The sequence below is a fragment of the Tamandua tetradactyla genome, chromosome 1 (assembly GCF_023851605.1).
Source record: "Tamandua tetradactyla isolate mTamTet1 chromosome 1, mTamTet1.pri, whole genome shotgun sequence".
Lineage (NCBI taxonomy): Eukaryota > Metazoa > Chordata > Mammalia > Pilosa > Myrmecophagidae > Tamandua > Tamandua tetradactyla.
In genome coordinates, this window is record NC_135327.1 from 182,397,505 (window position 1) to 182,423,766 (window position 26,262).

The window sequence follows — 26,262 nt, forward strand, 5'->3', positions numbered from 1 at the left end:
TCTGTTTGCTGTACTCTGTAGACTTGGAATACCACCTTTGATGCTTAGTTCTATGTGAATTTGAACTCTCAGATCTAGTAGCTTCATGCTTACTTTTGAACAGAGAATAAGAATAGATTTGATGGTTAAAAAAAATACTGAGCAGTCTTACAGAATAAAGTCCATCAAATGAACTAACAGTATTTTACTCAAAAACAAAGTATATTTATAAAATGTCTTGATTTTCTTTTGGTGTGGCTTTTAAAACTGATTTTTGTCTTAAAGAATATGTTTTAAGAAATGGCAATATTTTTAAGAAACTGATTTCCACTGGGTGACTTCTACATAGTTAATACTACTGAGATTAATAGAAAGGAAATCTGTTGTGTACTTAAAATAATTACAGATGGTTTAATAAAAGTGCTTTCACATATGAGACTGATATATAAATGGCTGTTGTAAAATGGCTCTTTCTGGTGAGTTTAAAAATCTTTATCAGTTACTCATATTATTAATTGATTATCCATATTTGGTGAGAGATTAAAGCTTCCTTGTAAACTTTCTTGGCTAGTTTTCCTCTTTTTGTTTTGATGTTACGTTAGGTCTGGTCCCTAAGGATCAACTTGATTGGACTTTGGGTAAAGGAGTTTGGGCAAACTTATTAACACTACCATAAAATAAATTCTATTTACAAAGCACAAATACCAACGTATTTAAGGTTTTATAAACCAGCAGTAATATTACTACTACATATACAGTAAAAACATAAAGTAAGCTTTTTAAAACAAACCAGTGGGTGTCATAAAAAGTAAGGAAAAATGCCAGTTCAAATAATAGTTTTTTTAATTACCATTAGCAATTGTAATCATTGCTATAACATGCCCTTTTAATTCCTTGACCACTCTAAGCTAAATAAATTCTCCCTTCAGCCTCCCTTTAAATCTTTTAGGAACAATTGAGAATAAACAATTTTAGAGTATTTGGGAGGAAGGTCCTATATCTGTAAGTGGTGAGTATAGAAAACTATGTCTATTTCTGTGCTATGAAAACCCCTTGTCATTGAGCATCTTTTCATGTGCTTTTTGGCCTTAATATTTGGACTTAATATTTAATTGGTATGAAGTTTCTGTTTGAGGTGATGGAAAAGTTTTGGCAATGTATTATCATCCATTAATGTGATGGTGGCACAACTTTGTAAATGTAATTAATACCACTGGATCGTATATTTGAAAAAATATAAAAAGGGAAATTTCAGTAGTATATAAGCTACTACCAAAGAAAAAGGCTACCATAGAACTTTACAACACAAAGCCTAATGTAAACGTTGGGCTAAAATGAATAGCAAAATTATAATAATATGCTGTTATTATAATATATCAAGGGGTTTTTCACGTCTTTGCTGGCTTTCCACTGACTTAAAACTCTGCTCTTTTCTATTAGTAGGTTGGAGGAATCAGCAGAGATAGAGAAAGATAAGGCTGGGACCGGGCTGGGCTAAATAGAGAAACTTTGTGACAAGGGTTTTTTTTTTTTTTTTTGGCTTTTAAAAAGGGGAATTTAATAAGTTGCTAGTTTACAGTTCTAAGGCCGAGAAAATGTCCAAGTAAAACAAGTCTATAGAAATGTCCAATCAAAGGCATCCAGGGAAAGATACCTTGGTTCAAGAAGGCTGATGAAGTTCAGGGTTTCTCTCTCAAGTGAGAAGGCACATGGTGACACAGTCACAGTTTCTCTCTTGGCTGGAAGGGCACGTGGTGAGCATGGCATCATCTGCTAGCTTTCTCTCCTGGCTTCCTATTTCATGAAGCTCCCCAGGAGGCGTTTTCCTTCTTCATCTCCAAAGTGCTGGCTGGTGAACACTCTGCTTTGTGGTGCTGCAGCAGTCTCTGCTCTCTCTGAATTTCCTTCTTTCTCTAAAATGTTTCCTCTTTTATAGGACTCGAGTAAACTATTCCAGACCCACCCAAATGGGTGGAGAGACATCTCCCCTAATCCAGCTTAACAACCACTCTTGATTGGGTTACATCTCCAGGGAGATGATTAAATTACATACAGTGTTGAAGAGGAATTATTCTGCCTTTACGAAATGGGATTTAGATTAAAACATGGCTTTTCTAGGTGACATACATCCTTTCAAACCAGCACAGATGCTTTTATTAAAATTGATGAAACCGTATTATAATTTTGCTATTCATTTTAGCCCAAGGTTTACATTAGGCTTTTTGTTGTACAGTTCTATGGTACCCTTTTTTTTTTTTGGTAGTAGCTTATATACAACTGAAATTTCCCTTTTTATATCTTTTCAAATATACGGATCCAGTGGTATTAATTATATTTACAAAGTTGTGCCTCCATCACATCAATGGATGATAATACATTGCCAAAACTTTTCCATCACCTCAAACAGAAACTTCATACCAATTAAATATTAAGTCCAAATATTAAGGCCAAAAAGCACATGAAAAGATGCTCAATGACAAGGGGTTTTTAATTCTCAGAGATGACTAGAGTCTTAGCAATTAGTATCATGCTCTGTCTACTGTAGATGATCAATGAATTTTGGTTATTTGTTAATTTACTGTTAAGTGGAGGCAATAAGGGGTACTAAACTAAGAACATTTTGTTTGTTTTCTAATTTAATGTTGCAATATAATCAGAAAGCACTGGTTTGAAATAATGATTATCAGGTTAAGGAGATACTAATGACTCAGTAAGTATTCTTCCGAGTCATAGTGAGCTAGTATGCTAGAGGAATAGACTTCAAGGAATTTTTTCATTTTAGATATAACAAAATTAAAGTTTTTTTTGTTTGGAAAACAAGTTTTGGATTTTTATGAGATGTATTAAGAGTGTATACTGTAATATAAGCAACTGCAAAGACCCAGAGACTTATCAAGTAAGACTTTGATTATACTGCAGGGAGTATCCTTGGTAAGGATGTTGAAAAAGAGAGCAGTTCAAAAATAAGCCTCATTGGGCTTAAGTCTCATAAGTCTCATTGGGAAGACACTGTAATATGAACCTATGGCAGTCTTGAGTTCCTTTAGGCGAAATTAAAAAAAAATAATTTTACTGAGAAATATCCACATACATACAGTCCAACCATACTATACAACCAGTGACTCGCATCATCATATAGTTGTGTATTCTTCACCATGATCATTTTTAGAACATTTGTGTCACTCCAGAAAAATAAATAAAGATAATAAAAAAAAAGAACTCATACATCCCATACCCTTTACCCTTCCCTCTCATTGACCCGTAGTATTTCAATCTACCCAATGTTTACCCTTTATCTTCCCCTATTATTTATTTGCTTTTTATCCTTATTTTATTTTCTACTCATCTGTTCATACTCTGGGTAAAAGGAACATCAGACACAAGGTTTTCATAATCACACAGTCACATTGTAAAAGCTATGTAGTTATACAGTCTTCTTCAAGAATCAAGGCTTATTGAAACACAATTCAATAGTTTCAGGTACTTCCCTCCACTTCAATATACCGTAAATAACCACTCCAATATACCGTAAACTAAAAAGGGATACATATATAATCCGTAAGAATAATCTCCAAGATAACCTCTCCACTCTGTTTGAAATCCTTCAGCCACTGAGACTTATTTTGTCTCATTTCTCTCTTCTCCCTTTAGGTCAAGAAGGTTTTCTCATTCTGATGATGTTTGGTCTTTAGGTGAAATTTTATTATTTGTGGATTAATTTATAAGTGACTTTTTGTAAACTGAAAATTTGGTTCCAGCTTATTCAATTTGCATCTCATTGAATTTCAGCATAATTAGGGAACTAGAGAACTTGAGGTTGGAGAATGGCAAAGGGCAAGTAAGACAGAAGAGTAGATGTTTTCCCAGTAAGGTCAAAAGGTAAGGAACAGTAAACTGAGGTCAGAAAACTATACTCTGCTGGCCTCAGTGAGGAAGGAGGGAACTGGAATGTGCCCAACAGCAAGTGCTTTGCAGGAAGCTATTAATAGGTAGAGTAAAGGCTGTGTGAGCCTAACTACTAGAGAAAGATTTGAGAGATAGTTACTCGGGTATGGTTATGTTAAATACAGGTTATCCAAAGCTTTTTCCCCATAGTGGGCCTGTGAAGCAAAGACTTATAAAAAGGAGTTGGAAAGTCTGATAGGTATTGAACATTTGGTGGATCAGACCTAAGAAAGTGAAATTTCTTTTTGTATTACATGGGTAATACATGTACTTAATACAGTTCAAAAGATACAAAAGTAACAATGAAAAATAAAACTGTCTCCTACCCTTGACTCCCATGTACACTGCTCCCTGTTCAGAGACAATCATTGAGCTTCATTTCCCAGATGCCATCTTTGTGTATGTAAAAAATTTTCTTTTTTTGCTTGTTGTTCATTATCAAATTATGTATAAATACATAGTAGCCAAAAGAATAAAATATCACCTAAACATCTGTAGGCCCACTGCCAGGCATAACTAATGTTAATAATTTGATATATATCCTTTCAGGGCTTTTTAAAATGCATGTATGCTTACATATATTCTCACTTGGACTTATTTTTCAAATTTTTAATCATCTGAGTAATATGTGAACACATTTCTTTTATTGAAATTATTTCTAAATAATTCATATTAAGCCAGTCTCCATCACCATTTCCTTCCTTGGTAATTATATCTCTTCCTCCATGGTAATTACCACAATTATTTGCTTATATATTCTTCCAGCTTTTGTATATGTCTATAGATGTGTATTGCTTTATTGTGTTTTTCATAAATGAAATCATACTATTTGTATAATAGTTGAGAAAGTGATATCTTGTTACTTTAATGTTGTCTCCTTGTTTACCAGTTAGGTTGAGCACCTTTTCAAATGCTTAGTGAACATAGATATTACCTTTTCTGTGAATAGCCTAAACCATACATAGCATTTGGCAAATTGCTTTTATACTTTTTATATTACTATTATTCAACAATGTTGTTTTAAAATGGCTGTTACTGTTGGGTGGATATGTCATAGTTTATAAATTTATGCCTTTTTCATTGTCTTGATGCTGTAATTGTTATGATGCTTTTTGAAGATTCTATATTTTTAAGATCCTCTTTTAGAAGGCATTTTGGTCAGATAAATGCTATTATAATTGCGTAAAGCATCAGCCATTTTAATTATTTTGATTGACAAGTTTCACATTTACTTATTTAATAGCGTTAACCATTTTACTACAAGTATTTGTTAGATTATGAACTCAGAAATGTTAACAATTATAGTTTCCTATGGTAACAAATTGGTCACCTTTATTAGACATTTGTAATTATCTCTAGTTACCCATAAATTATTTGCACTTCTGTATTTGTCTGATTGTACCTGTATTAGGATTCTCTGGAGAAATAGAACTGAGATTTATTATAAAAATTGGTCTCCGTGCCTGTGGGGATTGATAAGTCCAGATTCCATAGGGCAAGTCACAAGTTGGAAACTCAGTGAAGGTGACAATGAATTCCCCAGGAGAAGCTATCCTGCTGAAGTAGAGATAGAAATCCTTTTTTCTGAATAAAAGAAATCCTTAGGTCTGCTTAATCTTCTGCTAATCTGCTTAGTTCTGCTGCAATCTTTAGTTCTCTCTTTAAGGCCTTCAACTAATTGGATGAGGAGACTCCTCTCCTGGCTGAAGGCAATCTCCTTTATTGATTGTAGAACCATTCAGCTATAGGTGCAATCAGCTAACTATAGATGTAAATCCATCTGTGAAATATGGTCACTTAGGCCAGTGCCTCTTAACCAAACTGGACACCATATCCTAGCCAAGCTGACACATGAAATTAACTATCACATTACCCATTAAAACAGTTCCTCTTTCCTTTAAAATTTTTTCCTAGGTAAATCTTACAGGCAACTGATTGTTACTTAGGTTAAAAATATATATATATTAGAAAAATAGAAAAAGATCACTGTGATTTTAATTAGAAAGCTTCACAGAAAAAGTTTAAAACTTCTTAACAGCCGAGCTGTCAAGGGTAGAAGAATTCGGAGAGAAGAGTATTTCAAATAAAGGGAAAGGATAAGGAAAGATAAGTGTTTTTTGGGTGAGTAGATAGTTTGAATGAATCAAAGTGCTTAAGTTAGAAAACTGTAAAAAAAAAAAAAGTTGGAAAGGGAGTTTGAATCAACATATCATAAGTATAATATTAGGAGTTTTTGGTTTACTTTGTAATAGGTGGGATGCTTCTGAAGCATTTTGAGCAGGGAAGTGATAGGAAATCCTATATTGGAAATATTAATTAGGTGGTATTATGTAGGATAAATTTGAGGGTGTAGGGACTAATTAAGACATTGATTGCATTTAAGTGAAAAAAAATAAGGTCTAGCATTAGAGCAGTGAGTTGGAATGGAAAGGAGGCAATAGATGTAAGCAATTATCTATTGCTTATTTATAAGAACAAAGGTTTATTGATGGAGAGAGTTGAATTAGAAATGATAATGAGGTTTTTTTTTTAAAAAGTCAACATTAAATATAAATAAATATGGTTCATCCATTTTAAGTACACCATTTGAAGAATTGGCATACAATTGTGTAACTGAAGCCGCAATCATGGTATAGAACATTTCTGTCACCCCCCAAAATTTGCTTGTACATCTATAGATAATCCTCTTCCCCTAGCCCTGGCCTCTGCTAAATACTGATCTACTTCCTGTCACTATAGTTACTTGTCTTTTCAAGAACTTCCTATAAATGGAATTTAAGTCTTTCTATCTGGCTTTCACTTAGTGCAGTGCTTTTGAAAGCCTGAAATAAAAAGGGATTAATGCATGTTGCAACATGTATTAATCCCTTTTTATTGCTGAGTTGTAATCTATTGTATGGATATATCACATTTGCTTATGCATATTCATCAGGTGATGGACATTTGTGTTTTTTACATTTGCAGTTTTTGGCTATTATGAATGAAGCTATTCTGAACATTTGAGTCAAGTATTTCTTATATGATATGTGTATGTTCAACTTAATAAGAAACTGCCAAACTATTTTCCAAAGTGTCTGTATTGTTTTTCATTCCCACCAGTGATGTATAATAGTTCCAATTACTCCATAGTCTTGTGAATAATGAAGTTTATAATAATGAAGTTTTAGGCAGAAAATTAGTAAGAATGAACAGAATGGGAATATCAAATGGGAGAAGCTAGTTTGGCAAACAGTGGGAACATTGATTTCAATTTTGGTATGTTGAGTTTAAGGTGTTGTCAACTAAAAATGATCCTATAGATTCTTTCTGTTTCTTATAGCACTTTTAGTAGAAGGCCTCTTTGCAATCAGATGTCATGGGTTTGAAGATGAGTGCTACAACTTTTAGACTGTGTGACCTTAGACAAGTTACTTGTCCTTTCTAACTTAGAGTTTCTCTCATCGTCAAATGTGAAATACTAGATGGTTGTACTTAAAATAGGATCTAACACAAAGTTGACACTTAATGAACAGTAGCCATCATCATCACCATCATCATCCTAGTTACTTAAATATGTGTTTTATGCCCCAAGTAACTTGTTACTTTCTGGCAAATCTCTTCATTACCTTTCTGATTGATTTCCTCCCCAACTGTGTTCATTCTCCACATAAAAGCCAGAGTGATTTTTATTAAACACTAATCTATTCAGGTTACTTCCCTATTCTACTTCCTTAACTTTGCCTCCACAAGTGCTTAGCTTTACTCCTCCTTGTTTGAGTTTTGATGTTTTAGGGAAACCTTGATTAGGTCCTTTCTCATTACCGCCTATTTTCCCTTTACCATTTTATCACTGTAATAATTTGTTTAATCTTTCTCCCCTCCACTATATGGTAAAATCCATGAAGTCTGCAACCATGTCTATGTTTGTTGTATCTTTCATAGTACATACCACAAGGTGTAGTTATTAGTTTTCTACTGTGGGTTTTTATATACTTCTTAGATATCTATGTATCTCAGGGTGAAACAGTCTCTCATGTACTTACTGCTGTGTGCAACTTTTTCTTAATAGAATAACTCCTATCCTAGAAATTACTTCTTTTCTTCTCCTGACCTCTGATCCTTACTACAATTCTATAACCTAGTGTTAAGGTCCCAGTTTGCAGACCAGGCAAAATGAGAAAAATAAAGACAATTTAGTATGTGTGTTGTGTTTAAGCACACACATTTGAGATGTTTGTATATATACTATACACATGTGTGTACGTTTGAATGTATGTTGGTTAAGGCTGCCAACTATTATTTCTTAAGGAGTGTTCTTCTGAGATTATATCCTCAGTGTTTTATTTAACAAAACAAAAGAGTTGCCACTGTATGTTGTTTTTGAAATTTGCCTAACTTATAAAATAAAAAAATATGGGAGCTCCTACTTTATATCATACTATAATGCCAATGTGGTGGTATAGTAATAATGTTGTTTTGTCCACTGAAGCAAACAGTGGAGTCATAGCTTTTGTAGGGGGTAGGTTTTTAACATCAGTATATAAGATAAACATAGACATTTCATCAACAATATGTTTGTAAATTACTTAGGAAGAGAGGCATCTCTCAATAGGTCCAGCATTCCATTTTTCTCCCCGCAAGCAATGAAATAGATTAAAATAAGACAAAGTAATTTGCTTCCATTTAAGGGCCGTGTTGCACAAAACGTATCCATCTTTAACCATTAGAATAAAAATCACACTTTCAATTGTGAGGTTTGCACTGTGAGAACTTAAACCAAATGAGGTAAGAGAGATTCTTACCTTGGATTTCATGCTCTGTGCAAGGATCACTCTGGCTCAGTGGTGGCAGGTAGAACTAATTTTTCTTTCTTAGAACTAATTTTTTTCTTTCTCCTCTTTCCAAATATTCTCCCCACCTCCTTATTCCCACACCAAAGAAATATTGGAGCAGTTCTTAGAAAAGATGCTCAGAAAATATACTTGAATTTAATTGAGTATAATTTAGTATCTAAGATGAGTCTAGGAGACTGAGCTAACATTCTCTTTTATTTGGTAGTGTCACAATATTAGACTTCTTGTTCTTTTAAACTACTTATACCAGATTTATACATAGCCTTCAGAATACATGTGACATTTTAAATCTGAAATATAGTGTCTTCTTTATAGCTGTAATTGGAGTTGAAAGGCTCTGGAAAGCAAGACCTGATTAATAGAATCTACACTAACAGATTTGTTTTCACATTGTAAAAACTTTATTTAAAACGAATCGTAGGGTAGTACAATGGTGGCTCAGTGGCAGGATTCTTCACCTGCCAGGCCGGAGACCCGGTTTTAATTCACAGTGCCTGCCCATGCAAAAAAAGTAATGAATTATAGACTCACAAGAAGTTGCAAATAAAGTCCAAAGAGGTCCCTTATACACATCATCCTGCTTTTCCCAGTGGTAACATCTTATATAAATATAGTTACCAAAACTTAGGAAAACAGACATTGCTATAATACAATTAACTAAACTGTAGACCTTATTCACATTTCACCAATTTTTGCATATATTCATTTCTCATTTTTTTGTAGGTCTCTGTGTATAGTTCTGTGACATTTTAAAAATTATTTTTTAAAGAACTGTTTTATTATGCCTAAGAGTCACCCCCAGAGAACCTCTTCTGTTGCTCAGATGTGGCCTCACTCTCTAGGCCAACTTGGCAGGTGAACTCACTGCCCTTCCCTTGCATGGGACTTGACTCCCAGGGGTGTAAATCTCCCTGGCCAGCATAAGAGAGAACTCCAGGATTTGTCAGGACCTAGCATCATGGGATTGAGAAACCTTCTTGACCAGAAGGGGAAAGAGAAAAATAAGACAAAATAAACTTTCAGTGGCTGAGTTTTCAAACAAAGTCAAGAGGTTATCCTTATGGGATATAGATATCCCTTTTTAGTTTATGGTGTATTGGAGTGGCTGGAGGGAAGTACCTGAAACTGTTGAGCTGTATCATAGTAGCCTTAATTCTTGAAGATGATTGTATAATGATATAACTTTTACAATGTGACTGTGTGATTGTGGAAATATTGTGTCTGATGCTCCTTTTATCCAAGGTACGGACAAATGAGTAATAAAATGTGGATAATAAATAAATTAATAATAGAGGGGAGAAGGGGTAAAATAAATTGGGTAGATTGAAATACTAGTGGTCAGTGAGAGGGAGGGGTAATGGGTATTTGATGTATGAGTTATTTTTTTCTTTTTATTTCTTTTTCTGGAGTGATATATTCTTAAAGTGGTCATTGTAATGAATACACACTATGTGATGATAATGTGAGCCATTAATTGTACACCATGTATGTGTGTGAACATTTGTCAATAAAAATATTAGAAAAAATGAATAGTTTTAGGTTCACAGAAACGTCTTAGAGATAATATCTTCCATATAGCCCTCACCCACGTTCGCTTACTGATAACAAATATTTGCAATATCCCCTATTATTACATTTGTATAGTACATTTATTAAAATTAAGAATCTGTGTTCCTATCAATTAAACTCTACACATTATGCAAATTTTACTAAGTTTCCCCAAATGTCCTTTTCAATTCCTGAATCCAGTCCAGGATATCACATTCCATGATTACATTTAGTCATTATGACTTGTTAAGTTCATCTAGAATGTGACTATTTTTTCAGATTTTTCTTGTTTTTGATCATCTTGTCAATTTTGAGACAGTTTTGGTTAGTTATTTTGTAGAGTGTCCTGCAGTTTGAGCCTGTTTGATGTTTTTCTTATAATTAGACTGGGGATTATGGATTTTGTGGAGGAAGACCACACAGGTAAAGTGCCATTTCATCACATCATATCACAGGCACATGTTATCAACATAACTTATCACTGTTGATGTTGACAGTGGTCACCTGGCTGAGGTTGGTCACATTTTCCAGTATAAAATTACTTTGTCCCCTCCTTTATCTTTTCATGCTCTAAAACCAAGCATTAAGTGCAAATTACTCTCAAGGTGTGGGGGCTGTTAACTTCCTGGAGGGGAGAATTATCTACAGAAATTATTTGGAATTCTTCTAGCATGTATTTAACTTGATAGAAAATAGTATAAGTACTGAATCACTCTAACATATCTTTTCTTTGCAGGGTGGGAAACCCCGTAAACACCGGAAGGATCGCCTACAAGATTTAATCGACATAGGTTTTGGCTATGATGAAACAGATCCATTTATTGATAACTCAGAGGCTGTGAGTATTTTTAATATATCCACAAATTCTTTGTCGGGAATAGTAGATGTTAAGCGTAAAGTAACTGTTCTAGTTTGCTAGCTGCCAGAATGCAATATACCAGAAACGGAATGGCTTTTAAAAGGGGAATTTAATGAGCTGCTAGTTTACAGTTCTAAGGCCAAGAAAATGTCCCAATGAAAACAAGTCTATAGAAATGTCCAGTCAAAGGCATCCAGGGAAGGATACCTTGGTTCAAGAAGGCCGATGAAATTCAGGGTTTCTCTCTCAAGTGAGAAGGCACGTGGCAAACACCGTCAGGGTTTCTCTCTCATCTGGAAAGGCATGTGGTGAACACAGCATCATCTGCTAGCTTTCTCTCCTGGCTTCCCTGCACAATGCTCCCCAGGAGGCGTTTTCCTTCATTTCCGAAGGTTCACTAGCTGGCGGACTCTGCTTCTCGTGGCTGTGTCATTCTGCTCTGCTCTCTTCTGAATTGCCTTCATTCTCCAAATGTTCCCTCTTATCTTTTATAGAACTCCAGAAATTAATCAAGACCCACCCAAATGGGTGCAGACACATTTTTCCCAATCCTTAACAACCACTCTTGATTGGGTTACATCTCCAGGAAGATGATCTAATTATAGATTCAAACATGCAGTATTGAATAGGGATTATTCTGCCTTTACGAAATGAAATTTAGATTAAAATGTGGCTTTTCTAGGGGACATACATCCTTTCAAACCAGCACAGTAACTATAGTTCAATTTTTGCTTTGCTTTTTAAAGCCATTTTCACTGCTTAAAGTTTTTGCACTCTTTAAAAAAAAAAAAGAATACTGCATATTTAAAATTTTTTAATGTTTGATTAGTCCACAATGAATCATTCTTATACTATTATGTTACACCAGGATTTGGCCAACTTGTTCTGTGAAGGACCAGACTTTGTAGGCCATGTGATCACTGTCACAACTACTCAACTCTCCTGTTACAATGTGAAAGCAGCCATAAACAATATCTAAACAAATGAGTTGACTGTGTTCCAGTTAAACTTTATGTATGAATACTGAAATTTAAGTTTCATATAATTTTCACATCATGAAATTTTGGTCTTTTAATTTTTTCCCAACCATTTGAAAGTGTAAAGGCCATTCTTAGCCCACAAACAAATGGCAGGCTGAATTTGGCCCACATGCTATAGTTTGCCGACCCCTGTACTAGACCATTATCTTCAATATGCTTTGTTTTATTTCAGGGTTCTTGAAACAATCTCTAATCTTTAATGATTGTTTGTTTTTAGACATGAATAATGGACGTTGATTCCATCATCTCTGCTTCTTGCCCAAACTCATGACAAATGTTAGTTTGGGATAAAAAGAAAAAGAAAAGAGAAAGTTGTAGCCAAATGTGGGAAAAAACAACAAGATACTATTTGACTAATGGTTCTCAGTCAAGGGTGGAAAATGTTGATACTCCTGTCGTAATCCAGACTTGCTGGGTTAGAATTTCTGGAGACAAGGCATAAACAGGAGATTTTTGTTTTCTTTTTTGTTTCTTTAATTATAAAATCAATTAGTGTTTATGGTAAAGTAACCATAAAGTACAAGAATGGTATGAAGTAGAAAGTAAAAGTAACTCCAAAGTGTCCATACTCAAAAGGTAAAACACTATTAAGCTTCTTGCGTAGTCATCCAGAAATTTCCATGTATAAGCCTATGTACCTACATATCCTTTTAAAAAATTGACACAAATGAGATCATGGTATTATAGGATAGTTTTGAAACTTGATTTTTCACTTAACAGTGTGTTTCAATGATATATCCATTTTAGCACATAGATAAATTCCTTTTAATGGCTGTCTGAGAATATATGTTGCATAATTTATTTAACCAGTCTCTCATTGATGTACATTTGAAGTGTTTTCAGACACATTTGCAAACTTGGGCAGGTGTATTTTCACATAACTTCCACATGAGAACCATGCAGTCTTGAATATTGATGCTACTGGGTTAAAGTTAAATCTAGCAGACATCTTTAAAATGTACTTAATTTTTTGTCGCTGCCAGGTCTTGACTATAATGGTGGTATATTGAATACCAGTCTGTTTTGATCGAGCCTATACCTTTTCTCATGGAATATTCTTTCTCTTCAAAAAGAAAAAGAAATTTAAGAAAACTGTTTAAGGATTATAGCAGTCCATTGATCACATGGCGAGTGAATGAGGGCATGCTGTGTTTTGAGGTAGATGGATTTTTTAGTTTGCAAGAGCTCCTATAACAGTTACACAAAATTGGTTGATGTAAGCCACAGGAATTTATTTTCTCACAGTTTTGGAGGCTTGAAGTCCAACATCAAAGTAGTGACAGGGCTTGATTTCTCTCAAAATCTGTAGTATGCTGACATCCTCCATTTTATGGCCATCTCTCTTTCTCTTTCTCCTTGTATTGGATCCTCTTGTATTTGATTTCTGCTGACTTCTGGCTTTTACTTTCATGTCCAATTACTCTTGCTCATAGGGACGTCAGCCATATTGGATTAAGACCTGCTTATTCAGTTTGGCCACAGCTTAATTTAAAAATAATATTCTTCAGAGGTTCTATTTAAAATGAATTCGCACCCACAGGAATACAAGTTAATAGTTGAACATATCTTTTGTTTGTACGTGATTTAATTTCCAACAGAGTACCATTCTTCTCAGAGTACTAGAGTAATCTCAATCCTGGGATTACAGTATCCTCTGCAGTGTGCAGTGATTAATCAGAATATGCAGAAAGTGACACGAAAGTGACTATTATACAACCCACAAATTAGAATGTCTTTTTCCTGTGGCTAGAGTGCTTGGTTGTAATAGAGTAGTAAAAGAGTGATAGGAAGGATTCCAGCAGAAGATATACTGGAAACCTGTTCATATTCCTAAATTATTTCTTGTATCCTGATATAAACTGGTTTACTGTAATACCAGACAAACTGATCTGCAGAAGTAAATTATTGGTAGTACCTTCCTGTTATGGTTGATAACTGATAGATTAGGGGATGAGATGTTTACAATAGTCCTCACCTTCATTTACAACTCTTAAATTGGAATTCATGTCAGAAGACCTAGGTCCTAGTCCTGGCTCAGTATCTAATTCACTGTGAGACCTGGAATAAGCTTTTCTAAAGCATTACCCAGTTTTTTTCTGCTGTGACCTGCTTGCCATACAGAATTATCCTAAGGCTCAAATAAGATAATAAATGAAAACATGCTTTGAAATGCAAAGAGTAGTTATAAAGCATATTAGTGTTAGTGCTAACATTGTATGGAAAGAGGATTCTGGAATAATAAACAACCCAGAGGGGATCTCAGCCATATATAAATAGATGTTGGATGTATTCAGGCTTACATAAATAGCATTATCAAAATCTTCTTTTATAGCATTGAGAATATTTGAATAAAGTTTTTTTTAAATTAACTTTTGTAATCAATACTGGGTCATATATCAGTTTAAAAGATTGACAAGCATTTTTAAAGAAAATGAAATTATGAGACTATCATGGTACATCATGGTAGTGAGATTATGTAACTTTTTGTGTGTGAGTATGTATGCTGTATTTTGATGTAATGTATTATACATTGTGAATTGTAATGAAGAGAAGTTGAAAGCCACTTCTCTAATAAATAAGGATAAATTGCATAGGTGTAAATGATTGGGTTATGTAATTAGTTTCTGACGTTTTTAGGACAAGGTAAGATTCCTGTTTTACAAGAAGAAATTGAACTAAATACAGGTCCTTTATTGACTTGCAAAATAATATCATTTTCCCTTAACAGGTTCTTTGATTTTTTTGTGTGAAATAGTTCAGGCCTATAAAACAATTATAATCCAACCAATATGATTCTCTGTTCTTTTCATTGCTTGAATTGTGAAAATAATCTGGTTCTAATTAATTTTCAGAGTCATATGCTATTTATTACTACAAATTCCTTACAAAGAATGCTTTTGAAGATTATTTTTAGTTTTCCATTTATGCTGCCAAATTTTAAAAGGACTGAAAGAAAAGTTTTTATTATTAATAAATAATAATACGAGGGACAGTTGTACTTTTATTTAGATTGTCCCTTTTCAGTTTCACTAGAATCTTGCGAAGTAAGTTATATTGTCCCATTTTACAATTGCCTGAAATTTAGGATAAGGGATTGGCCCTGAGTCACAATAGCTGGTCATTTCAAAGGATCTAATCTAGGGCTTTTGATTGTATTGCTTCTTAACACATTTTCTGTAAATGGATAAATTAGATATGCATAAAGAATTTATTATCTTGAGTAATGTCCGAATAGGGAAAGTTCAGCAGAATACTACATAAGAAAACGCTCTTTGAGCACATCACGATTTCCCTATATATCTGGTGGTAAATGCGTTTCCCACATGAAGAAGCTGCTTGGTGTACTAGACAGGGTGGGAGTCAGTCAGTGACTGTGCCATAAACTAAAAATGTTGTTTTGGTAAGATACTTAACCTCTCTGAACCTAGTTTTCACTTATAATTTAAATGATATTTATCTTCCTTGCTTCACAAGGGTATCATGAGGACCAAATGAAATAATTTAATAAAGAAGCATTGAAAATAATATAACATTATACAATTATACATAAGTGAGAAGTACATGCATTTTCAAAAAATTATAATACCTTTTCACTTCTAATTCCTTACTTACATCATTCTCTTACAGATCTAACCTGTAGATGTTTTTAATAGTGCAAGTGTAACACCAAAAAGTATTTCCCTCTGTTTCTTTTCTTTCTTTTTTATTCAGTATGATTCTTTTTTCACTCTTCATATTATTCAAAAGGATACAGGTTAAAATCACAGCTTTTGTACTTAACCTTTGATATTCTTAACAATAACTAAGAGGCTATGCATATTCCTTGACTTTGGTGAAGAACTGTCCCTAAAAATCTTACTTTTAAATACTGATTATATAGTGTGAAGAACTCTAGAAGTAAAGTTTTGAGGACCACGATTATCAGTTGGCTTGTGACTGTTAGATAATTAGTTCCTTTTTTCTCTTCCATTATGAATACCTTTAATGTGACTACAGTTGGCCATCCCATTTAATGTTTGCTTTTGCCCATCTTTATCAGATGAGATAATGATAAACCTTAAAATCCTAACTTTGAAGACATAAGCTTTAAATGGTATTCTATATTAGGCCTTTAGTCTAATAAAGAACAACTTGAATTGCTTGCTCTATGCAAATTGCCCAGCTCATTATAGGCCTTTGTATATGCTTATTAAATTGGAAAATTATTGTTCTCCTTCCCTTTAAACCGTATGTACTATTTCTCTTTTAAACCTTGTTTTTAAAATTTCCCCCACTTATATAGCAATGCAGGGCAGGCCATGGTGGCTCACTGGCAGAGGTCTTGCCTGCCATGCTGGAGACTAGGGTTTGATTCCCTGTGCCTGCTCATGTTAAAAAAAAAAAAATATATATATATATATATATATATATATATATAGCAATGCAGATGTTTCTAAGAACTTTCTGCTTGATATTTTGAGAACATTCACAGTTTTGACAGCTGATCAAATGATATCTAAATTTAGTGTTTAATACTTAGAATTTAAGAACTTTGCTATCTGAATTTGTAGATTTTTTCCTTCTTACCTTAATTTTAAATTGGCTTAGGAAACTTACTGCACAAACACAGGTTTTATAATGATTATATGGATACTTTATTTAACTACACCTATGGTTAAAAAAAAAATAGATTTCCCGTACCTAAAAGCTTAGAATTATGACAGAAAAAATAACATTGTTATATGCTGATATGGTAGGAAATGAAATTTACTCCTTGTAGAACAGTTAGTCATCTTTTTTAAACTTGTCTCAATTTCTCATCATAACTATTATTATTAGGAATAGTAGCAATGGTCCTTAAAATTTTCTCAGCAGACAATAATAATTAGAATTTACTTCATTATTCCAGAAGTTCCTTTCTTAATAAATACTGAATGATCAGAGCTAATTTTTATTCCAGATAGTAACTTTTTCTAAACTTACTCCACAAACATCCTAATCGCAGTCAGTTGTAGCAGAAGTTTTCCAGTTGGTAGTTGAGGAAGATGATAATATGGTAAATGAGTTTCTTTACTATATTTGTAGACTTAAAAACAATAGGACATATCTGAAACTTTGTATTTTTTAATCTAGTATGATGAATTAGTTCCTGCTTCTTTAACAACAAAATATGGAGGCTTTTATATCAACACGGGCACTCTACAGTTTCGCCAAGCTTCAGATACTGAAGAGGAAGATATTACAGACAACCAAAAGCACAAGCCACCCAAAGTGAGTTTATCCAACATTGCAACAGCAATGAGATTGTCCAATTACTAGGATTATTTTTTGCATCTTGTTTGTGCCACAACTGTGAATGTAAGGAAAAGGAAAATGTTAATCTTTGTTTAATGAATCTCTAGTTAATTGCATGCTTTAAAATAAAATTAGCTAGATATAGGAAATTTTAGTATTTGCATCATAGAAAAATTTTATCTTCTTTTAAAACTTCTCTTCCATATGTGACTGATAATCTGTTTGTAGGAGGTTAAGACTTATAAAAAATGACTAATAGCACAATTACCTTTCCTAAGATGGAATTTATAAAGTAAACCCTATAGAATTTGTATATACTGTATTTGGGAAATGGATAGGTAGTGTCTTTAGGTAAGTGTTTCTTGAAATGCAGTCCAAACACTATGTATACCAGAATCACCAAAATGTTTGTTAAGAATGATTTTAAGACGGACATTTGCATACCAGTGTTTGTAGCAGCATCATTTACGATTGCCAAGACATGGAAACAGCCTAAATATCCATCAACAGATGAGTACTAAACACGCTGTGGTATATACATACGATGGAATATTAGACAGCTGTAAGAATAAAGTCATGAAGCATATAACAAACATGAATGGACCCTGAGAACCTTATGCTGAGTGAAATGAGCCAGAAACAAAAGGATAAATACTGTATGGTTTCACTGATATGAACTAACATTAATAAGTGAATGTAGAGAATTTCAGTTAAGAACAGAGGTTATCAGGAGATAGAAATAGGGTAGAGATTGGGTAATTGGAGCTGAAGGGATACAGATCGTACAATAGGACAGATTGTAAAAGTTCAAAAATGAATAGCACAATACTACTTGATTGTAGCACAATAATGTCTGTAAACTGAATGAAGCTGAATGTGAGAATGATAGGAGAAGGGCTGGGGGCACATATGAAATCAGAAGGAAGGATAAATGATGAAGACTGAGACAGTATAATCTGTACAGTGTACAATGATAGTGACTAAATGTGCAAATCAAAAAATGTCTTTGCGTGAGGAAAAAATCTATACATATAGTTTGGACACCCTAATAAAATATTGGACTATATTCTGATCCACTCTTAAAATAAGCTGTGTAAGTTTGTTCAGCTCTTTATTTAACATGGAGCCTAACATGTTACCTTTTACCTGGAAAGTGATATGAATATTTATGAAGTGAATGAATTAAATTGTTTTGTAATGGAAAAAAAAAAAGAATAATTTTAAGACCCCACCCCAGACAGCTGAATAAAAAAGCCAGGGGCGGCTCTTTCCCTACCACTGACAGGTTTTGCAGAGGCGCAGGCCAGGTGCTCTCAAAATTCAGTTCTATCCGTACCCCACCACTATGGCCGAGGGAAGGCATTGTTGCTGGTGGTGTAAGGGACATTAAGAATGCTTTACAAGAGGTGCTGAAGACCACCTTCATCCATGATGGCCTCTCACGTTTAATCTTAGAAGCTGCCAAAGCTTTAGACTAGCACCAAGCCCATTTTGTGTGCTCGCATCCAACTGTGATGAACTTATATATGTCAAGTTGCTGGAGGCCCTTTGTGCTGAGCACCAAATCAGCCTAATTAAGGTTGATGACAACAAGAAACTTGGGGAATGGGTAGGCCTCTGTAAAATTGATAGAGAGGAAACCCCGTAAAGTGGTTGGCCTTAGTTGTGTCGTTGTTAAGGGCTATGGCAAAGAATCGGAAGCCAAAGATGTCATTGAAGGATATTTCACACACAGGAAATGAACAAATAAAAAACTTGGCTCTCATTAAAAAAAAAACAACGGGGTAGGAGTGCGCTGGACCCCAGGAAACTCAAGTAAACCAAAACCAGGAATGGGTTGTTGACAGACCCCATGAATCTGCATTTTTAACAAGCAAGTCTAATGTACACTGAAACTTGAGAAAACCACTGCCCTGCATACTGGATTGCTAACATCACAGAGAAAAGCACTGGTAATCAGATAAGTGATATATTCTTCATTCATTTTTCAGGTTTCCAAAATAAAAGAAGATGATATTGAGATAAAGAAGCGGAAGCGGAAAGAGGAGGGGGAAAAGGAGAAGAAGCCAAGGAAAAAAGTGCCCAAACAGCTAGGGTAAGTTAAATTAGACCTGTCATATGAGAACTAGCATCATGGTCTGACTACCTTTCCTTTTAAAAAGACAGACTCAGCATTAACTATTAATTCAGCATAAACTGGATCTAATTTAATACAGTGTTTATAAATGTTAATGACCAATTAACTTGCATTTATTTATTAATAAGCAGAAGACTTTGTCATCTTAGAGACTCAGGATATTTTAAATCAAATATACAGATTGTTTCTTTAAGTATTATGTTCATTACAACTTTTTACCAAACAGAACCAGTTTGAGAAGATGGTATAACATTGAACAAATTGTTTTAATCTTGTTATACTAAAACTAAGTTTAGAAGCCTGATGTTAAGGATGGGCAGTATCTTAGGTATAATTTGTTTTAATAATAAAAAATTAAATTTATCCATTCTTAACATTTATGATTTAAGTAAAAATATTGCCTCTAAAAACAAAATGAAATTTCTCAAAAGCCCTATCTCAGAGGGGTAAAATGTTTGTACTATGCTGTCATAAAATTAGCAATTGTCCCTACTTGTCTCTGGCTTTTTTGGCAGAAAAAAGGAAAGGAAATTTATGACAGCCTGGATTTTCTTACCTTCCTTAGATGGAAGGGTAGATCTCAATTTTAGGCTTTCAGTATCCAAAAGGTTGTTGTAGATTCATTAAGAAATTATTTTTTAAAATCAACATATTACTAATTGTCTTAAATGTTTATTATTTTCAAGTAGTTCTTCTTTGGGAACAAAGACTGTAAGTAATGCCTTTTTATTAAAATTACTGTTTTCTCAACTTTATAACTTGACTGTATATCAAGCACTGTTATTGGTTTTGAATGTATAGCAGTACACTCAAATACGTGTCTCCCTTCAAAGTAATCTTTTAGGTTCTATAGTACACATAGATGCATTTATGCCATAGGATTTGGAGAAGTGACAGCTTAACTGACACTATCCTTTTCCCATACCTCTTGTAGGGGAAACTTCATTGAAAATTACAGATACCTGTCTGATTGCCTAACACTAGTGTTGCTTTGACTAGAATGGAAAGTGAAAAATGATTAGAAGGAAGTAGCAGATAGAAGACATGACATGATAGATAAAGGTTCACAGTTTGATATTGTAGGTTTTACATTTTCTTTGCCAGTTTGATGCACAGACAACTTGGGGCACCAGTTTAAAGTTCTATGATGTGGGCTTTGTTGATTGTAAGGCAACCCTATTTTCTGCAAAAGTGCATTTTTTTATTTAGTTAATTATATATTTTTGTTGAAATATATATAACAAAATTTACCATCTTAGATACACTATTTAGTGATATTAATTATACCCACAATGTATCCTGACATTACTACCATCCGTTACCAACAGTTTTCATCACCCAAAACAGAAACTCTACACATTAAACAATAACTCTGAATTTCTGCTTCCCCCCAATCTCTGCTAATCTACTATCTGCATCTGTGAATCTGCATGTTCTAAAAATAATATAAAAATAGGGAACCATATTTTTCCTTTGATGTCTGGCTTATTTCACATAGCATAGTGGTTTTGAAGTTCATTCATGTTGTAGCATGTATTAGAACTGAATCCCTCTTTACAACTGAATAATATTATATTATATGCTTATACCACATGTTTTTTACTCATTTGTCAATTAATGCAAACTTGGGTTGCTTCCATATCATTTAGGCTATTGTGAATAATGCTGTTTTGAACGTTGTCCATTTTTGGTTTTTTAGGGTAGATACTTAGAAGTGGAATTGTCAATTCATATGGCAATTCTATACTTAATTTTTTAAGTAACTGTCAAACTATTTTCCAAGGCAGCTGAACCATTTTATGTACCCATCACCAATGCATGAGGATTCCTATTATTCTATAGCCTTGCCAGCACTTACTTCCCATTTTTTCCTGAAAATAACCAAGTGGATGTGAAATGATATCTTACTGTGGTTTTTTTATTTTCATTTCCCTAATGGTTAATAATATTGAGCATCTTTTCTGTATTTATTGGCCATTTGTATATCTTCCTTGGAGAAATGTCTATTCAAGTCCTTTGCCCGTTTTTAAATTGGGATAGTTGTCTTTTGTTGTTGAGTTGTAGGAGTTCTTTATATATACTGGATATTAAACATTTATTGTATATGATTTATAACTATTTCCTCCCATTTTCTTGATAATTTCTTTTGCTGAACAAAAATTTTATATTTTAATGAAGTCTAATTTATCAAATTTTTCTTTTGTTGTTTGTGCAAATCCAAGATTGTGAAGATTTTTCTCTATACTTTCTTTTAAGTTTTATGATTTTAGTTTTTATATCTAGGTTGTTGATACATTTGTAGTTAATTTTGGTGTATAGGATACGGTAGGTAGGGGTCCGCCTTCACTCTTTTGCAGGTGGAAATCCAGTTTTCCCTGCACCATTTGTTAAAGATACTATTTCCCCATTGTGTGTACCTGGTACTCTTGTTGAAAATCAATTTGCCATGGCTGTGTGGGGTTTATTTTTGACTGTTAATTCTATTCCATTTTATTTGTCCTTATTCCAGTACCACACTGTTTGGATTATTGTAGCCTTGTAGTCAATCTTGAAATGAGAAAGTATGAGTCTCCCAATTTTGTTCTGTATGTATATATATGCTAAATAATGTGAATTTTTTTTAAAGTAGTAAATATAATCTAGTATACTTTAGTAATCCTGGACTACAGTTTTCTTTCTCTCTGTTGCCCTTATTCCTTTCATTTTCTTCACTTTGATGACTGTTTACTTATCTACCTTTCAGGGGTGGCTTATTCCATACGATGTTTAAGAAGATGCAATTGTAAAAGTACAATTTAAGTAAAAATTAAGGTGAAAACCACCTGCTCTGCTACCTATCAAATGATTAAATCTTCTACCTACTTATTTTATGCAGCACTTTAACCTTCAAAATCATACATAGTCTAATCAATCACTTTTTTCTTCACAGAGTTGTGGCCCTAAATTCACACAAGTCTGAAAAAAAGAAGAAACGTTATAAAGACTCTCTTTCTTTAGCTGCAATGATCCGAAAATTTCAGAAAGAGAAAGATGCATTAAAGAAGAAGGATTCTAATCCCAAAGTCCCAGTGACCTTACCGGCTTCCTCTATGAATAAATCTCCCTCTGCTGCTGTAGCATTGGGAAATGATGTCTCTGACTTAAATCTGAACAGTGCTGATCCAGACCTCCCCATTTTTGTTAGCACAAATGAACATGAACTATTTCAGGAAGCTGAAAATGCCCTAGAGATGCTAGATGACTTTGACTTTGACAGATTATTGGATGCTGCTTCTGATGGTAGCCCTCTGTCTGAGTCAGGGGGAGAGAATGGAAACACTACTCAGCCAATTTACACCTCCCAGATTATGCCCAAGCTGGTACCTACACTCCCAGAAGGTCTACCTGTACTTCTTGAAAAACGTATCGAAGACCTCCGCATAGTAAGTATAATATTCTTTTGATTTTTACTTGCTCACAAATATAATGATGTATGCATTTTTAATGTTTTTATTTTTTGTTAAACATAACCACTACAAACACAAACGTTCTTATCATATGATCATTCCAAACTTGTTATATAATCAATAACTGACAATATCATCACATAGTTGTGTGTTCATCATCATGATCATTTCTTAGGACATTTGCATCAATTCAGAAAAAGAAATACAAAGAAAACAGAAAAAAATTCATACATACCATACCCTTTACCCCACCCTTTCATTGATCACTAGTGTTTCAATCTCTAAATTTATTTTAACATTTGTTCCCCCTATTATTTATTTATCTTTAATCCATATGTTTTACTCATCTGTCGATAAGGTAGATAAAAGGAACATCAAACACAAGGTTTTCACAATCACACAGTCACATGGCGAAAGCTATATCATTATACAGTCATCTTCAAGAAACATGGCTCCTGGAGCACAGCTCTACATTTTCAGGCTGTTCCTCCAGTCTTCCATTACACCTTAATTAAACAGCTGATATCTATTTAGTGAGCAAGAATAACCTCCAGTATAACCTTTCGACTCTGTTTGGAAGCTTTTAGCCATTAACACTTTATTTTGTTTCATTTCTCTCAACCCTCTTTTGATCGCGAAGGTTTTCTCAATCCTTTGATGCTGAGTCCCAGCTCATTCTAGGATTTTTGTCCCACATTGCCAGGAAGGTCCACACCCCTGGGAGTCATGTCCCACGGAGAGGGTGGGGAGGGCACCGAGTTTGCTTGTCATGTTGGCAGAGAGAGACCACATCTGAGCAACAGAAGAAGTTCTCTTGGGGGTGACTCTCAGGCCTAATTTTAAATAAGCTTAGCCTATCCTTTGCGGGGTTAAGTTTCATAGGAACAACCCCCAAGATTGAGAGCTCAGCTTATTGCTTTGATTGTCCCCATTGCTTGTGAGAATATCAAGGATACTCCACTTGGGGAAGTTGAATTTTCCCCCTTTCTCACCATTCCTCCAAGGGAACTTTGCAAATACTTTTTTATTCACTGTTCAAATCCTTCTAAGATTTATCTAGGCATCACTGTGGACAAACCTACAAAATCGCATGCACTACTCAAGGTTCCATGTATTTAGAGTGTTCAATTAAGCTTTCCACATAAGTTATATTAGGAAATGTACTCATCAAAATGTAAATTTTGGACTTCCGGAGAAGGTGGCAGCTTAGTAAGACGTGCGGGTCTTAGTTCCTCCTCCAGAACAGCTACTAGGGGAGTAGAAACGATACAGAACAGCTCCTGGAGCCACAACAGAGATCAAGAAGACAGCGTACCCCATTCTGGAACGGCAGACTGGCTGGGAGAACCCGCTCCAGTGAGATCACCGAGGGGGGTGGGCTTCCCCGGGCTGGGGCGGCAGGCGGCCGGAGCCCCTCCCTCCCTCCTTCCCGGGCCGGCTGGGAGAATTGGACAGGCAGTCCCCTCAAACCACGGCGGCTGGTGCCCCCCCCCCCCACGCGCGGCCCTCCGGACCAACTGGGAGAATTGTATCGGAGATCCCCAGGCCGCAGAGAGCAGCGACCGGGGTCCCTTCCAAACACGTGGCTTCCCGGTCCGGCTGGGAACGGTGCACTCCCCCGGGCCGTGGCGGCTGGAAGCCCTCCCGCCACGCTTGGCGTCCCGGGCTGGCTAGGAGATTCGGACGGGCGCTCTCCTGGGTTGCGGCGGCTGGCGACCCTCCCCGCGTTCGGATCCCCGGGCCGGCTGGGAGATTCGGATTGGCACTCTTCCGAGCCGCTTCGGCTGGCGAACCCCCCCCCCCCACAGCGAGAGTTTTCCAAAGTTAAAGGACCCACAGCACCTTTTACTGGTGGGAACCGCAGACAAACGAGTGCCACGAGCGCCACCTACTGGGCAGGATAAGAAAAACAGAACCCAGAGATTTCACAGAAAAATCTTTCAACCTGTTGGGTCCAACACCCAGGGAAATCTGACTAAATGGCCAGACGCCAGCAGAAGATAATGGATCACGCTCAGAAAATTGAAAATATGGCCCAGTCAAAGGAACAAACCAATAGTTAAAATGAGATACAGGAGCTGAGACAACTAATGCTGAATATACCAACAGAAATGGAAAACCTCTTCAAAAACGAAATCGATAAATTGAGGGAGGACATGAAGAAGACATGGGCTGAACAAAAAGAAGAAATAGAAAAACTGAAAAAACAAATCACAGAACTTATGGAAGTGAAGGACAAAGTAGAAAAGATGGAAAAAACAATGGATACCTACAATGAGAGATTTAAAGAGACAGAAGATAGAATTAGTGATTCGGAGGATGGAACATCTGAACTCCAAAAAGAAACAGAAACTATAGGGCAAAGAATGGAAAAATTTGAACAGGGGATCAGGGAACTGAAGGACAATATGAACCGCACAAATATACGTGTTGTGGGTGTCCCAGAAGGAGAAGAGAAGGGAAAAGGAGGAGAAAAACTAATGGAAGAAATTATCACTGAAAATTTCCCAACGCTTATGAAAGACCTAAAATTACAGATCCAAGAAGTGCAGCGCACCCCAAAGAGAATAGACCCAAATAGGCGTTCTCCAAGACACTTACTAGTTAGAATGTCAGAGGTCAAAGAGAAAGAGAGGATCTTGAAAGCAGCAAGAGAAAAACAATCCATCACATACTAGGGAAACCCAATAAGACTATGTGTAAATTTCTCAGCAGAAACCATGGAAGCCAGAAGACAGTGGGATGATATATTTAAATTACTAAAAGAGAAAAACTGCCAACCAAGACTTCTATATCCAGCAAAATTGTCCTTCGAAAATGAGGGAGAAATTAAAACATTCTCAGACAAAAAGTCACTGAGAGAATTTGTGACCAAGAGACCAGCTCTGCAAGAAATACTAAAGGGAGCACTAGAGTCAGATACAAAAAGACAGAAGAGAGAGGTATGGATGAGAGTATAGAAAGAAGGAAAATCAGATATGATGTACATAATACAAAAGGCAAAATGTTAAAGGAAAATATTATCCAAACAGTAATAACACTAAATGTTAATGGACTGAATTCCCCAATCAAAAGGCATAGACTGGCAGAATGGATTAAAAAACAGGCTCCTTCTATATGCTGTCTACAGGAAACACATCTTAGACCCAAAGATAAACATAGGTTGAAAGTGAAAGGTTGGGAAAAGATATTTCACGCAAAT

The 26,262-nt window shown here is 35.0% G+C and overlaps 1 protein-coding gene and 1 pseudogene across 3 annotated transcripts in view; both read left to right on the plus strand.

Annotated features, from left to right (window-relative positions):
* UBN2 (ubinuclein 2) overlaps positions 1-26,262 on the plus strand; it is a 113,446-nt gene that overhangs the window by 11,923 nt on the left and 75,261 nt on the right. For all 3 annotated transcript variants that reach the window (XM_077144932.1, XM_077145001.1, XM_077144858.1), the window contains exons 3-6: positions 11,041-11,142; positions 17,316-17,453; positions 19,469-19,572; positions 22,544-23,036. In XM_077144932.1, coding sequence (XP_077001047.1) covers positions 11,041-11,142; positions 17,316-17,453; positions 19,469-19,572; positions 22,544-23,036 — 837 coding nt within the window. The remainder of the gene's footprint in view (positions 1-11,040; positions 11,143-17,315; positions 17,454-19,468; positions 19,573-22,543; positions 23,037-26,262) is intronic.
* On the plus strand, positions 18,662-19,432 carry LOC143679687 (small ribosomal subunit protein eS12 pseudogene; annotated as a pseudogene).